This window comes from Anguilla rostrata, chromosome 5 (genome assembly GCF_018555375.3).
Source record: "Anguilla rostrata isolate EN2019 chromosome 5, ASM1855537v3, whole genome shotgun sequence".
In the NCBI taxonomy this organism is placed as follows: domain Eukaryota; kingdom Metazoa; phylum Chordata; class Actinopteri; order Anguilliformes; family Anguillidae; genus Anguilla; species Anguilla rostrata.
In genome coordinates, this window is record NC_057937.1 from 3,270,591 (window position 1) to 3,284,342 (window position 13,752).

At 47.0% G+C, this 13,752-nt stretch overlaps 1 protein-coding gene across 18 annotated transcripts in view; it reads left to right on the forward strand.

The window, feature by feature from the left end:
• ptprdb (protein tyrosine phosphatase receptor type Db) overlaps positions 1-13,752 on the forward strand; it is a 317,622-nt gene that overhangs the window by 208,413 nt on the left and 95,457 nt on the right. For all 18 annotated transcript variants that reach the window (XM_064334592.1, XM_064334595.1, XM_064334599.1 and 15 more), the window contains one exon: positions 3,583-3,746. In XM_064334592.1, the coding sequence (XP_064190662.1) occupies positions 3,662-3,746 (85 nt within the window). In that variant the 5' untranslated portion in view covers positions 3,583-3,661. The remainder of the gene's footprint in view (positions 1-3,582; positions 3,747-13,752) is intronic.

Consider the following 13,752-nt stretch of genomic DNA (forward strand, 5'->3'; position numbering starts at 1 on the left):
GGGCGAAACAGCTCCGCGATCGCTCCAACTCGGTTGTCAGGAGCAACTCAGTCTTCTTCCCTGGCTATGAGAGGTTTCCCTCTGCCGCCGTCGGCCGTCGTCCGTATTGGTCTGAGATCTGGATTCCGGATAATCCCGGGACTCCGCTGCTCCTCTTTGCCTGGGCGGCCGGCAGCGCCGACGCGCTCTCTCCAATTAGCGGCGGCGTTCGCGGTAAAGCCTGGCTTGTTAGCGCACGAGGCCGCCGCGCCGGAGCGAGCCCAGCGGCCCCGCGGCTCAGAGAGAAGCGGCTCTGCTGCAGAGGAGAAGAGAGGCTCTGAGCGTGAGGACCTCCAATCCTCAGTCTCATTGTGTTCATTGTTGAAAAATAAACTGGAGCGTCTGCTTTGTGGAGAAGTCGTTAAGGAAGGCAGTGTGTACGTACGGTGTCTCCCGCACACGTATAGATCTAATCTGAGTTTAAACCTCAGGGTTGGCTGGACGGAGAGCTGACTGTCAGCCTAGCTCAGGACCTGTAGCCTAAAGCCTGGGGTCTATGGGAATAAGGGCCAGCACTGCAGACGTGTCCCTGGCAGGGCATGATTGGCATGGCTGGCAGCTCTGTTGACCCTGATAGGCGGCTGGCGTCTGCTGGCAGCCGGAAGTCCCTCACCTTGGCACAGGGTGCCCCCTGCTCATGTGGTCCCTGCCCTTGTGGACCCCTGTCCTTGTGCCCCCCCCCCCGCTTGTGTACCCTCTTGTTGCCTGTTGTGGACCCCTGCCTTGTGCCCCATGGTCCCCTGTTGGCCCCCCTGCCATGGGGCACCCCTGGCACTTTCACCCATCTGGTGCCTTGGGGCCCCCCAACCCCAAGCTACCGCACACAACACACACACACACACCCGCACTGATACACCACCCACACACACACACACACACACACACTGGCGCAACACACAACACATGCATAGTCCTGGGACAGGCTAGATCTGCCGTCAGTGTCAGTGTCAGATCAAAGGCGATCGCTCTTCCTCCGACAGCTGCATTATCACCGCACCGCTGGGGGTCTGGGGGGGGGGGGGGGGAGATGTCTCCGCTGCTTCACCGCGAGCTCCTGCCGCTTCCTCAAGGTTGTTTTTCAGATGAGACCAGAGAGACGTGTTTTTTTTCTTCTCTCTGCTTCAGGCAGGAGCCCCGCTGGTAATTCTACGTGTAAACTTGTTCTCAGCGCTGGGACAGTCAGAGGCCCGATCGTGTAGCGCACAAGGTTTACAAACCCCCACAGATGGCTGTTTGTCTCGGTCTGCGTGAGAGAGGGAGGGGGCAGGGGGAAGCTGAGAAGTAGCCAGGTTTAGGAGGGGGGGGGGGGGCAGGTGGCTTTTGTAAAAGGTCTAGTGTTTGAGTCATATGTTGAACATTCACGTACATCTTTGGTCTGTTCTATTTTGGGAACAAAAAAAAGAAAATGCCAAAAGAAAAAAAAAATTGTGAGATATTGTCCGTTTAATTTTGCAGGATTACCGGGTACCCCTACTGGTGTTGGCGCTGATAAACAGGGTAATGCCTGTCCCACAGAGGGGAGGGGGAAGAGCGTGATTGACTGTGTCAGTTTAAGGCTCTCTGCTTAAGAGTGGCAGCTGTGTCTGTTTCACGCATCCCTGTACCGGCCTGCAAAAGCCCAGGTTAAAAACATGGAGCAGAGCGGCTGTTTGCTGTACTGTGCTGGCAGGGGCATCGCTGATGGGCTCTGCAGACCTGCTCTATGCCCAGCTGTCTGCCAGCTGCCAGAGGTGGTTACACGCTCTCCGGTAATGCCTGCCCACACGCTCCACTCACAGAGAGACGAGACCGCACCCGCACCCTGGGTTACCCACCACACGGAGAGATTCTCTGTAGCGCTTGTTTGTTTATTTGTTTGACACTCTTATCCGGAGTGCGCCATAGTGACGAGATGCATTACGTGTGCGTATCACGGCAACACCAAACTGTGACACCACGATATCAGTGTTGCCAAACAGTGATCCATGTGGTCAGTTTTGCCAAGCAATGATTCACGTGATCAGCGTTGCCAAGCAATGGATCCACACGATCAGTGTTGTCAAGCAGCGGATCCATGAGAACCGTGTGAACTTGTGTCACGCTGTCGGTCCCGTTAGGACTCACGATGAGCCTGCGGTGAAAAGGTGGAATGGGCTGGGTCATGTGTGTGTTAGTCTGGAGCGGCGATTCCCTGCGATGTTGTGTGTTTTCGATAAAGATATGGCGTCGGGAGCGCGCCGCTCAGCGCTGCCTCTGATGAATGATGGCAGGCCCCGTGCTCGCTCTCGCCCTCGCCCTCGCCCTCGCCGAGCTGGAGCAGAGCAGAGCAGAGCAGAGCAGAGCAGAGCAAATTGCGTGCAGCTGTTTCTCTCCCTGTAACGTCTGGGGCTGAGATTAGCTGCGGTGGCGGAGAAGTGGCCTCCTCTGCCTCCTCCGCCTCCTCTGCGGCTCTCGGGGGACCCCGCTAATGACCGGAGAGGAAGAATGAAGAGCTCTCCCTCGCTCCCCGAAACCTCTGTGCGCTTCGCCCCTAATGAAGGTCCGGGCCTGTCCTCCTCGCTTGTGTTCCTCGCCCGCCCTCCCTCCCTCCCTCCCTCGCTCGCTCGCCTTTCTTCTCCTTCTTTTTTCATCCCTCCTGCTGATGGACCCCACTATGAGGCCTGTCTCTCCGCTTGCAGCCCAGTTTGACGGGCACAGATGTGACCTGACAGTCAGGCTGTACGAGTGGATTTAAGGACAGGGCGATGGGACAGCCAGGCTGTACGTGGTTGTGAGTGGATTTGAGGACAGGGGAGATGGGACAGGGCTCCACCGATGGTCCCGCAGACAGTATCTGCCAATCGCTGTTTGCTTTGCTCAGTTTGTTGTCACCAACATGCTCTGTGATTGGTGGAGAGGAAATTGATGATGCTAACATCCTATCCCTGTCCCAATCCTCATTTACCTGCATAGATTTTACTGGCCACTATGTGTTCTGCTGTATTTGTGTTTTGTTTCAATGTTTCCTTCATGGACTATTACCAATTTGTATTTTCATGTGACAGCCCTGTTTTTGATCAAACGTATCGGCCTGCAATTCCAGCGTGCTGCTTGTCTGGGATACTGCGAGAATATTATACTGGTGTTTGGGACAAATGGAAGTGATTTAGGAAATGATAATTGCCAGTCAAATTATGCCAATGCGTGGCCTCGGGGGAATTTGGAGTGGATTTGTGCTCAGCGCTGCAGAAACATTTACTGATAATATAATTACAGATTTTTCCACCTGCGCAGAAGCAAGTCATTTTCTGGTTTGGAAGAGTCTTGTTAGCGACTGCTTATCTCCCAGACTGCACATCCTGTGTGTTTCAGTTCCCTTTCCTCCCTGGAAGGCTGCCATTCACTTCTGCCATACACAGAAGAGTGAAGCGAGTGAAAATTAAAAGAGAAGAGAAAATGATGACTGAAAGAGTAAAGTGAATGGTGATTATCATGCTGCTTCATGCATCTCTCTCATCTCTCCCCCGCCCCCCCTCTCTCTCTCGTCTCTCCCCCTCCTCCCTCTCTCCCCCCCCCTCTCTCCAGGCTGTGAGAGTTTCCTGCATCAGGGGGAGATCAGAACAGATTTGCTCAAAGTGGCCCGTGTCGCTCGGCCTGCTGGAGGATGCTGGTGCCAGTCCTTCCCATCATGCACTTTGCCAGGCTGCTGCTGCTGATCCTGGGCCTGCTCGGTCTTACCGCTGCTGAGAGTGAGTATCTTTTACCCACATCCAAATTCAGTCATTTTTACATACCCAAATATGTAGCGCAGCAGTTAGTGCTGTTGCCTGGTAAGGAGGTGGTCCTGGGTTCCAGTCCCAGCCGGGGCTGGATCCTCTCTGCATAGAGGGTTTCCTCCAGGTACTCCTCTGTTTTGCCCTGAAAATAACATGGTCACGCTCACTAGTTTACATTTTCTCAGCTTTATTTTACTCCATAGAATTCTCACTGTCTCTGTTTCTCTCTCTAAACATCACTGGACTGTTGTTGTTACACGGGTTTAAAAGACTCCAATCCAATCACCACTTTAGTGGTTATATATAGTACTTTTCCATTATTATGCTGAAAGCAAGTAATTTCTTTAACTTGAATTTGGTGTTGGTCGTATGGTCGTATGTTCATTCTGTGGCTATTATGGCGTTTTACATTTTAATAAAAGGAAACTGCAACGCTTATGAACTCGCATATTCATCATGTGGCTTTTTTTAACACTAAATTCACGGGGAGAAACATTTAGCAGGGTCTTTATCCGCGGTAAAGCACAAATACAGACAGATGTAGGTTTTTAATCGAGAGTGCCCCCCACGGCATCGTGGCCTTTGTGCGATTCGCGGCGTGCGGCGTCCTGCGGCCGCTGTAGAGGGCGGGCATTTCCATTGTCGCCAGGAACGAGGCCCGTGTGCCAGCGCCTGCATTAGAATAGAATGCATTTCCTGCTACCGCGGGGAGCGCGGCAGTGAGGGGGTCAGGTGGTGATTGGAGAAAAGCCTCATTACGGTCCTTTCCAGCGCAGAAATGCCCCCGTTCGGCTTTAACAGTCTGAATATGAGACCGTTCTCCCGCTGACACACCTCAGAGAACCCGGGGATGGAAATTGATGGGTTGGACTAAAAACTGTGGCAAACAGTGATATTTCTAGCATTTACTCTCTTTTTTTTCCCACACACAAATGGGTTTTTGTTCTGTTGGAAGACATATTTCACACGAATGGAAAACACTCAGGGAGGGGGGAAGGGGGAGGAGGAGGGGGAGGGGGTGGGGGGCGGGGGGGAACAAAACACCATACCTCATCATCCGAATGTTTGTTTTTTCTTTTATCCGTTTGTTTTTTTTTTTCAAATGGAATAGCTGCTATTTTATCGATTTCACTGATGGTGTCTGCTCACTTTGTCTTCCAGGTAGCTGGAAATAAGAAAGTGAACTGTCTCTGGTAGATGCTGCAGGGGATTTTTATATCTTAGCACAACCAATTAGTCAAGATAAAACATAAAAAATACAACTTGTCTGTATTCGGGTATTTTTTTTTTGTTGTTGTTTGGGATGGGGTGGGTGGTAGTCGGCTATTAGTTTGCCTTATAAACCAAACACGAGGTGCTAGGTTCCTGTGCTTTAGACCTGAGCTTTCAACCCAAAGGTTGCAGGTTCAATTCCCAGTTGGGGCAGGGCTGCTATACCTTTGAAGTCCTCCAGCACATATCCGGGTGTATGAATGGGCGCTATGTGAATCTTCGTGTGAGGCTCTCTCGATAAGCACGTCTGCCAAATGCCAATCAGTCGAGCTAAATGCCAGGGACAGATTCTCATCTGTGGCCTTTGACAGTGCGCCCCTGCTGTGTGGCCCACACATCGCTCCACCAGAGGGGATTAAGGCTCCTCCGGTGCTTTGGTGGGAAAATTGGAAGGTGTGGGGCGATCTATGCATTCTCAGATCAGCCTTGTGCTTTTCTTTTTCATCAGCACTCTCACTGAAAATGACATCACCAGTTGGTTGGATGTCATCACGTTTTATGTTTTATGGTAAGAGAGTTGACAGTTTTTTTTTTCCTGCCTGGAAAACAATCTTAGGTGTCCTTTAAATCTACAGGGTTCACTAGGGTTTAGTGTTGCTCTTGGGTCCATGACCGACCACCGTAGGGGAATCAGTTAGGCATGATGTCAGAGGTCAGAGGTCACGGTGGGGTCTTTGTTTCCAAGGTGACTCACAGAATATTGAAACCTTTGAAAAGATGTGTTGATGGCATTGATGCCACCCCCCATTTCTCTTCTTGTTGAGATTGAGATGCACTTTTTCCCCCTTTTTGTTAGCGCAGCTGTTCAGTCCTAAAACAACATTTAGTCCTTTCTTTCTTTCTTTCTTTCTCTCTTTTTTCTTTTAAACTCAGTTGAGCAAATCTGGTTAAATCCAGCTTGATTCTCTCCTGTAAATCACCTGCTTGCCCCCCTGTCCCAGACGCGGCTCCACTAATCTCACTCCCCTTAATGGCGTTTTAATTGATTGTTTCCAGGTGGAGTGATAATACGGTGTCTGAGTGATTAATGACCTTTCTGAATCGAATAAGTGTTTTCGAATGCCGCTGCAGTGGCCCCCCGGCCCCCCGGCCCCCGGTGTGTTAGCCCTGCTCTTAGAAGCCCGTGCGGGACGGGGGGAGGGCCCGAGAGGTACACCTGTAGAGCACGTCGCTCTTTTAACAGACCCCTCTCTCTGCCGCGCTGCTCTATTGGCATCGATCACGCAGAGCCCGCCTGTCAGTTACACTTCTGAAGTGCTCACCAAAACAACAACAACAACAAAAACAGCGCAGTTTCCATCTGCTTGTCAAAGTTAGACTCATTTGAAACTCCCCCCCCCCCCCCTAAAAAATCAATAAGTCCTGGAGGAGTTTTTTTTTTTTTTAAATAGGCTTTCTGACTATTCTCCATGTCCTCGGCCCAGCTTGCTTTGCTACGGTTAAACTGTTTTCTAGATGTGTTACATGCAACACCTTTTGAATTGCTGAACAAATGTGAGGTGATATAGGCTGCTGATATTTACCCATCATGCCCTCAAAATGGAGTTAGATGTTTTTATTAAAACACTCTAGGTCTCTTGTAAGTCCCCAATGCTGCAATTTCAATGCCACTTCTGGGATTTGAACCTGCAATCTTCCAGTCAAAACCCAAGCTACTACTGTGCACTGCAAGTTGCTTATACATTCATCTGCAGAATGTTCTTGAAACTTTTGGTAGGATGTGGCGGTTGAAGTTCAATGTACTCCCCTATTTCATACCTTTAGTCACTCTATATATATATATAAGTATATTTATTTATTTTTTCATAAAGGTTCCACTCAGCCGCATTGGTTCGGGTGCTGCAGTTCCAGCTTGTTCCGTATAAACCGCTCTTCCATAAACCTCGCAGTGAAAGAGGACTCCTCTCATTACATCACATTACAGGCGTTTAGCAGACGCTCTTTTCCAGAGCGACTTAGAGCAACTTTTGCACAGCGTTTGCACTGCATCCATTTACACGGCTTCAGTTCTGCCGAAGCTGTGTGCAGCTACACTCTGTCTGTTCTGCCGCATTCTGTCTCACTGCAAGACAAAGGAAAAAGCAATTAATCACATTATCTGCGCGATCTTAGATGGGGTTTTCCATTTTGCGATAAGCAAATAAGCAGTCGATACACTCTCCGGTTGAATTAATTTAACGTGTCTGTCACAGCACACCTCTAATATGCAGGCTTGGTGTCACGTTTGCAGTGAGGGTTGGTTTGAATATTATTCTTTTTTTATGTAAATACATTTCTTTACATGTATATTTTTTTAAGTTCTTGGCTGAATTGGAGGTAGAATTTTGAATAAGGAGTTAATTCTTTGACTCCCTGTGTCTTTTAAACTAGAGCTTGAGAAGCTAAAAGCTGCGTAAATGTGCTGTACAGTATATGTGCCGAGCTTCTTAAGGCAATTACTGTAAGGGTCAGGGCTTCAGAGTTCTTATTTTTAAGTACAAATATATGTTTTCCTCTCATGAGTAGCCATTAACTCTGCTAATGGTTTGATAATTTAAGCCTTTCTGCCCTATAATGGCATTTTCTGTCTCGGATGGAGCACACTAATTTTCAGGGTAAACTCGTGTCATTAAGTGCCAGTTATTAAAGGGTCCAAACTGTAATGGCTGAATTGTGTCCTTTACTTTTGCGATGGCGTGTAAATCATGTACATTTTTATACAGCTGAGTTTTATCTTTCCGTGTCGTTCTACAGAAATGTGTAGCGTAAAGTAAAATGGTGGATTCTCTGCGGACGCAGTGGCGGAATGGTGTTGGTTCGGTCATCTTGTGTTGGAAGGGAATCATTAACACATTCGTGGTTGCTAACTGTGATGGAAAAGTTCTGTCTGTTGACATGGTTAACTGTTTGTTATGTGGTGTATTGGGTGGCAGGCTAAGTTTGAGTCTCTTCAGGGGAACTGTGATGGAATGTCATGTGGGAGGGTGTTTGGTGATGAAGATTGGCACAGTAGTGGCCATTTTAACCGCAGGTTTGGTGATTGGCACCATATGTTTGATCTTGTAAAGAATGTAACCTGTACCTGCTCTGTTTAAACGCTCTGGATATTGGATGGCCACAGAGTATGGGGCGACATAGCTCAGGAGGTAAGACCGATTGTCTGGCAGTCGGAGGGTTGCCAGTTCAAACCCCGCCCTGGGCATGTCGAAGTGTCCTTGAGCAAGACACCTAACCCCTAACTGCTCTGGCGAATGAGAGGCATCAATTGTAAAGCGCTTTGGATAAAAGCGCTATATAAATGCAGTCCATTTACCATTTACCAGTATAGTGTGCATAGAAAGTTTACCTCAACATGTTAATGTGGTGCATTATTTTGTAGTCTAAGATTAAATCTCAGTGACATCAGAAGGTCAGCAGTGCTTAACTTGCAGTGATTAAGATGGTAGAAACAGTGTAAAAAGTTTCTTTGGCACTTCGGGTCTTATATGGTGTTATACTGAGAAACTGGTAGACTATGATTTTAAAGTTTCTGCCCAAATGATATAAAACTCCTTTACGAAATGGATGGAAATGTGAAATACTCTATCCTTAAAACCTTTAATTGGACAGGGATCCGGTTGCAGTCTTGCAGAACCAGCTGCTGTAGCACTTTGGATTTACCTGTCAATTAGCGCTGAGTTCAGTCCACACCTGGTAGGCCAGCTGCAACGGTTTAACTCAAATTAGCGCTTGCATCCAGCAGCTAAGGAGTACCTTACAGTAGCAGACCCATTTCACTCTGTCGTTCTCTGTCACTGGCATTTCTGGGATCGCATCTGTGAACCACATTTTATTGTGAAATACATTTTATTTAGGCTGTTTTTTATTTTTAAACATGAACATAAAAAGGACATAGGGACAAACGTAAGAGAAGACCAGGTAAAAACACCAAAGGGGAAAAACATAAAAGACCATTCTAAGTACAAAATGTGCTGTAAATTGTTGCATGATATAAAATACAAAAACTGGGGTGCAGGCTATTGAGAAAAATTCCAAATCATAAACTATTAAAGGAAAAGAACACAGAAGGAAAAAAAACAATTAAGGAGAGTTCAGTTTTGGTCATGGTTTCCACATGACCAAAATATGACCAAACAGAACCATATGGCCAAAAATTGACCAAATCTTCCAAAATTTCTCAGATTTATAATTAAGTGAAGTTCTCTAGAGGGAAGGTATCTTTTTTTGCAAGATATATGAGGAAATACATTTTGGATTGTGTTCGCTTTACGTTGGTCTGTTTACGATGCAGACGGCTGCCAGTCGAAGGAAGGAGAGGTCACTCAGAATAACGGTGGTGGGTGTAGAGTGTTATAATAGCGTTCTGGCAATGCGCTAAGCAGCGTAAACACACATATGCTAGCAAAGGTCAGTTCGTGGTGTTAAACTCTTATGAAGCGATGTCGAGTAACATTGCACTTACAGATATTTAGCAGATGCTCTTATCCAGAGTGACTAAAACACGTTTTTCTGCAGCTTTTTACGTAGAATCCATTTTTTTACAACTGGAAATATGCTGTGTGTACTGTATACTGAAGCAATTCAGATTAAGAACCTTGCCCTTGTCTGACCTTAGCATTGATCCTGCAACCTGTAGATTACCAGCCCAGTTTCCTAACCATTATACTACAATATAACAAATTATTAAGTGCTACAATCTGGGCCATGCAGTTTAAAAAAAAAAAATTTATAATATGTATTTTTCTATTTTCACTGATGTGAGGATAGTTCCTGGGCATAACTGAATAATGAAAGTGGTAGCGCTAGTCTCAGTGTACGCTAACACCCTCAGGCTAATTGCTCAGTGAGGTTTTGCCCCAGGTTGCTCATCGCTCAGGACTTCAGTTCCAGGCCTTTTTTTTACCTCTTCATGGGTGTAGAGGAACAAGACCATAGACATGCATATTTAACTAGACAGGCAGGAACGCCTACAGCTAACCTGAGCTTGTGAAGTTCCAGAAGTAAGCCTGTACTGCGCATGCTGAGGGCAAAACATTGGAGCTCTCGTTAAAATCGATGGGGAACCTCAGACTTTTGAAGGCAAAAAAAGAGCTTCCCAGATGGTATTCTGAAACTCTGATGCATTATTGCTACACATAATGAAATTTCTGATCACAAAAAAACTGGTCAACGGTTGATAAATTCTTTGGTTGGTTTTCTCCATTGAAATCAATGGGCAGCAACCTCAACATGCACGGTAGAGGCTGTTTCCCGTTACTTCCTAGGCTTCACCACCTGGCCCCTCCTACACTCTCCAGTTCCTATGTGCATTATATGAAAGAGATAGAGAATAGGCAGTGCAGCATTTTCTGTTTTAGAGAAGAAAGGTCTCGTGACATCCCTACTGCCCCCTAGGGGACACTACAGGTAGTTCACATGGGATCACATCCCACCCCGCTGTTGTGGGCTAAATCTTCCACAGTTATGGACTGAATCTCCCACAATTATTGACTAAATCTCTGTGCACTTATGGACTGAGTCTCCTGTAGGTATGGACTGAATCTTCCACAGTTATGGACTAAATCGCCCCCTCACTAGGCTAATTAAGGGGAATTCACTGGCACTGTCCCTGTACTGTCAGTCACCTCAAATATGTGGGTGTTTTTAATTCACACCTCCCTCCGCACCCCGTCGTTTATCAAAGAGTTTCTCCTCTATTCAGGAGCCAGCACTGTCCTCAACTCTTCTGATCAAAGGCAGCTATGCATGTACACATTTTTATTAATTTATTTATGGAATAGGAGAACTGGGATGATGAGGGCACAGATTCTTTAGGCTCACCCCACGTATTAAGCTCTTGTGTTCTCGATATCGACTCTTCCGTCCCCCGCTGGATCGGGGCCAGAACATTTCAATTTGACGCGTCTCCTGGAAGTTCATTAAGTGGCGAAACCAGGAACAGAGAGCTGTGGAAATTGACATTCTGTACTGAAGAGAGCTGGAATAACTCCCGTTGCCGCCTGGGAAACTCTGAAGCTGAGTATCCAGTGACCGTATCGAAACCGTGATTTTATCTCCCATTGAACACCCCCGTTAGGGTCTGCCTGTTCTAGCCTGCCCATTGAATGCACTGCTGGGTGGAGACATCCTGGTGGACCGTCCCATGTTTTTGGGGGTGTGAGACCCCACTGTGTACCTACCCTGTGCTTGGGGGAAAGTCACGATGCAGTGTAGAGCTAAGACCAGTAACCGTTTATCCTTAAGTTTAACTTTCAAATGAATGAAGTGTTATTATTTTATTTTATTTTGTTCACCTTATGACTGCAGCTTGGCTAGTTCCTGAAAATCAAAGAAAATGTTCAGGAATTAATGAAATCAGGGAAAGTGCTCACTAGTCACAGAACACAGGACATATGTCGAAAGGGAAATTTTGAAACTGTACAAAATTAATGGTTTGACAGGGGCGTGATGGGTAGGGAGAGGGTTCGTAACTTCCGAGGTTGTGGGTTTGATTCCCAGCTGGGGTGCTGCTAATGGACCCTTGAGCATTAGTGTTTAACCTGTACTGCTTCAGTAAATATCCCGCTGTATAAATGGATTGTATGTAAAAATAGTGCGAGCTGTGGGAGATTAAAAACTCCCCAGTGATATGGGGGGGGGGGGGCACTCAGACAGTGGTGAGGAGGAAAAAAAGCAGCTCCCTGGTGGGCAGAAATCTTGAGAGGAACCCAGTTTAGAGGATGGGGGGGTGGGGGGGGGGGTCATTCCTCGGCGAGCCATCCCTGTGTCAGTAATTAACGCTAGGCTGGATGGTAATGGGGAGGTAATGAGAAATCTACTGGGAAAGCAATCACAGAGGCTGAGCAGATTACAGCCAGGGGTGCTAGACAGGATGGTGAAAATGCTGAGCTTAATGTCGCAGATTCATATATTTACTGCTTATCCTGAGTAAGTTATGTATTAGCATCTGCTATCGGTTGTGATCCTAATGATGTTTCATAAGCTTTTAATTGCATGAACCTTTTTGTATGCACTTATGCAAGTTACTGTGGGTAAGACAATCTGCGAAGTGCCTCGATGTCTGAGCAAAGAGGCACAGGATGAAGCAGCCTCTGTGCGAGTGCTAGGCTCTGGTGAATCTCCAATGCTGAAGCTAAAACAATGGTATTGCGTGCGTCAGCACACCACCTCTCTCTTCTGCTCCATATGTGCATCCACAAGCAGCCAGAATCCAGCAGCCTTACCACCCAGTACCCAGCCGTTGCGATGGGGACACTGTGCTGCAGGAGGTGCCATCCTTTCGTTGAGGTCCTAGTTCACTTTGGTTATTAACCCTTTAAGGTGTGAGATAACAAATATGTGATTGGAATGTTCTTAACTGAACATTCTAATGCAATCACTGCTGGTAACTGAACGCAATGGAGTTCTAGAACTCTCCATTCCAAAAAAAAAACAAAATGACGGGTTAAAGATCCCATGGCACTTTTTGAAAGTATAGGGGTGTTACCTCCAGTATCAAGGTCAGATTGATTGGCTGCACAATCCCTTGCCGACCCCACGCTCATTAATTATTCGCCCGGTCATCTCCACAAATGAGAATCGGGTTGTCAGTTGACCTACTTGGCTAAATAAAGGTAAATAAATAAAGAGGGCACGAATGCACACGCTCACACTCACTCCCTATCACAGCAAAGCTGCACTGAGCGGATCTGGCATTGGTGCCGTCTCCTAGCGGATCTACGCCCAGTTTAAACAACAGGACGGCAGACAGCGCTGGTCTGCAATGGCAGACATCCGACAGAACGTGGAGAACAGAACCAGGAAGCTTTTATTTCCATTGTTTTAATGTCCGTTCATGGAGGAGAAACGTCTTCAAGGAAAGCGCCTGAAGCAGGACTGTGAAGGAGACTGAACAGATCCGAGTGCTGAGCCAAGAGTAGATCTGACAGTGACGGGCTGTCTGTCAGACCAGCCCCTTACGGTCCAGCTCCAAACAGAGAGGCTTTCTGTTTTTTCCGCTCTCTTTTTTGGGGGATTTTTCATTGCCAGAGGTGTATGCTTAGCTTTCTGGAATAGACAGCATGGGGGTGTTTGAATTTCTGTTAAAATTATATGTTTGAAATGTACTTAAATTTCCATAATAATAATGATAAGAATAAAAGCCCAGTATTCTGCTGTGCTCCAGTAGGTCTGTATAAAAATCCACAGGTGTGACAGTGACCTCTAGATTAGGGAACGTGTAATACTCTGATCCAGTGAGAAACGGGCCAAGCAGGCAGACTTTCCGTGGTCAAATCCTCTGGGTTTCCCTGCAGAAAGAGGGCATTTTTCCTTTCAGCGTATTCACCACGAAAGCGGTAGACTGAGCAAGCAGCACGCTCTCTGTTTCCTGGATGACTTTGGCAGTTACAAAAGGGAAAATGGAATACAATATAATGGGGGGGGCACTGAATGTGAAGCAGATTAATCTGAAGCCGTCTCAAATTGGCCAGGCCGTCCGCACAGAATGCTCCATTTTGTGAGAGAATAACAAATCCATTTCAGGCCGATTGTCCTCCGTATCTGCATTCTCTGACGGATTGGCTCAGCGTCCGTTTGTCACTCGTATGAAGAGACAGTCGCGCAGCCGCGGAAGTCTGCCACTGGGATTGGCTCTGATAAATAACGCTCATCCGGACTCTGAAAGAAATTACACTGGCATTCACATCCACTGTCATTTCATATAGGTCCTATTGTAACACATTAATTA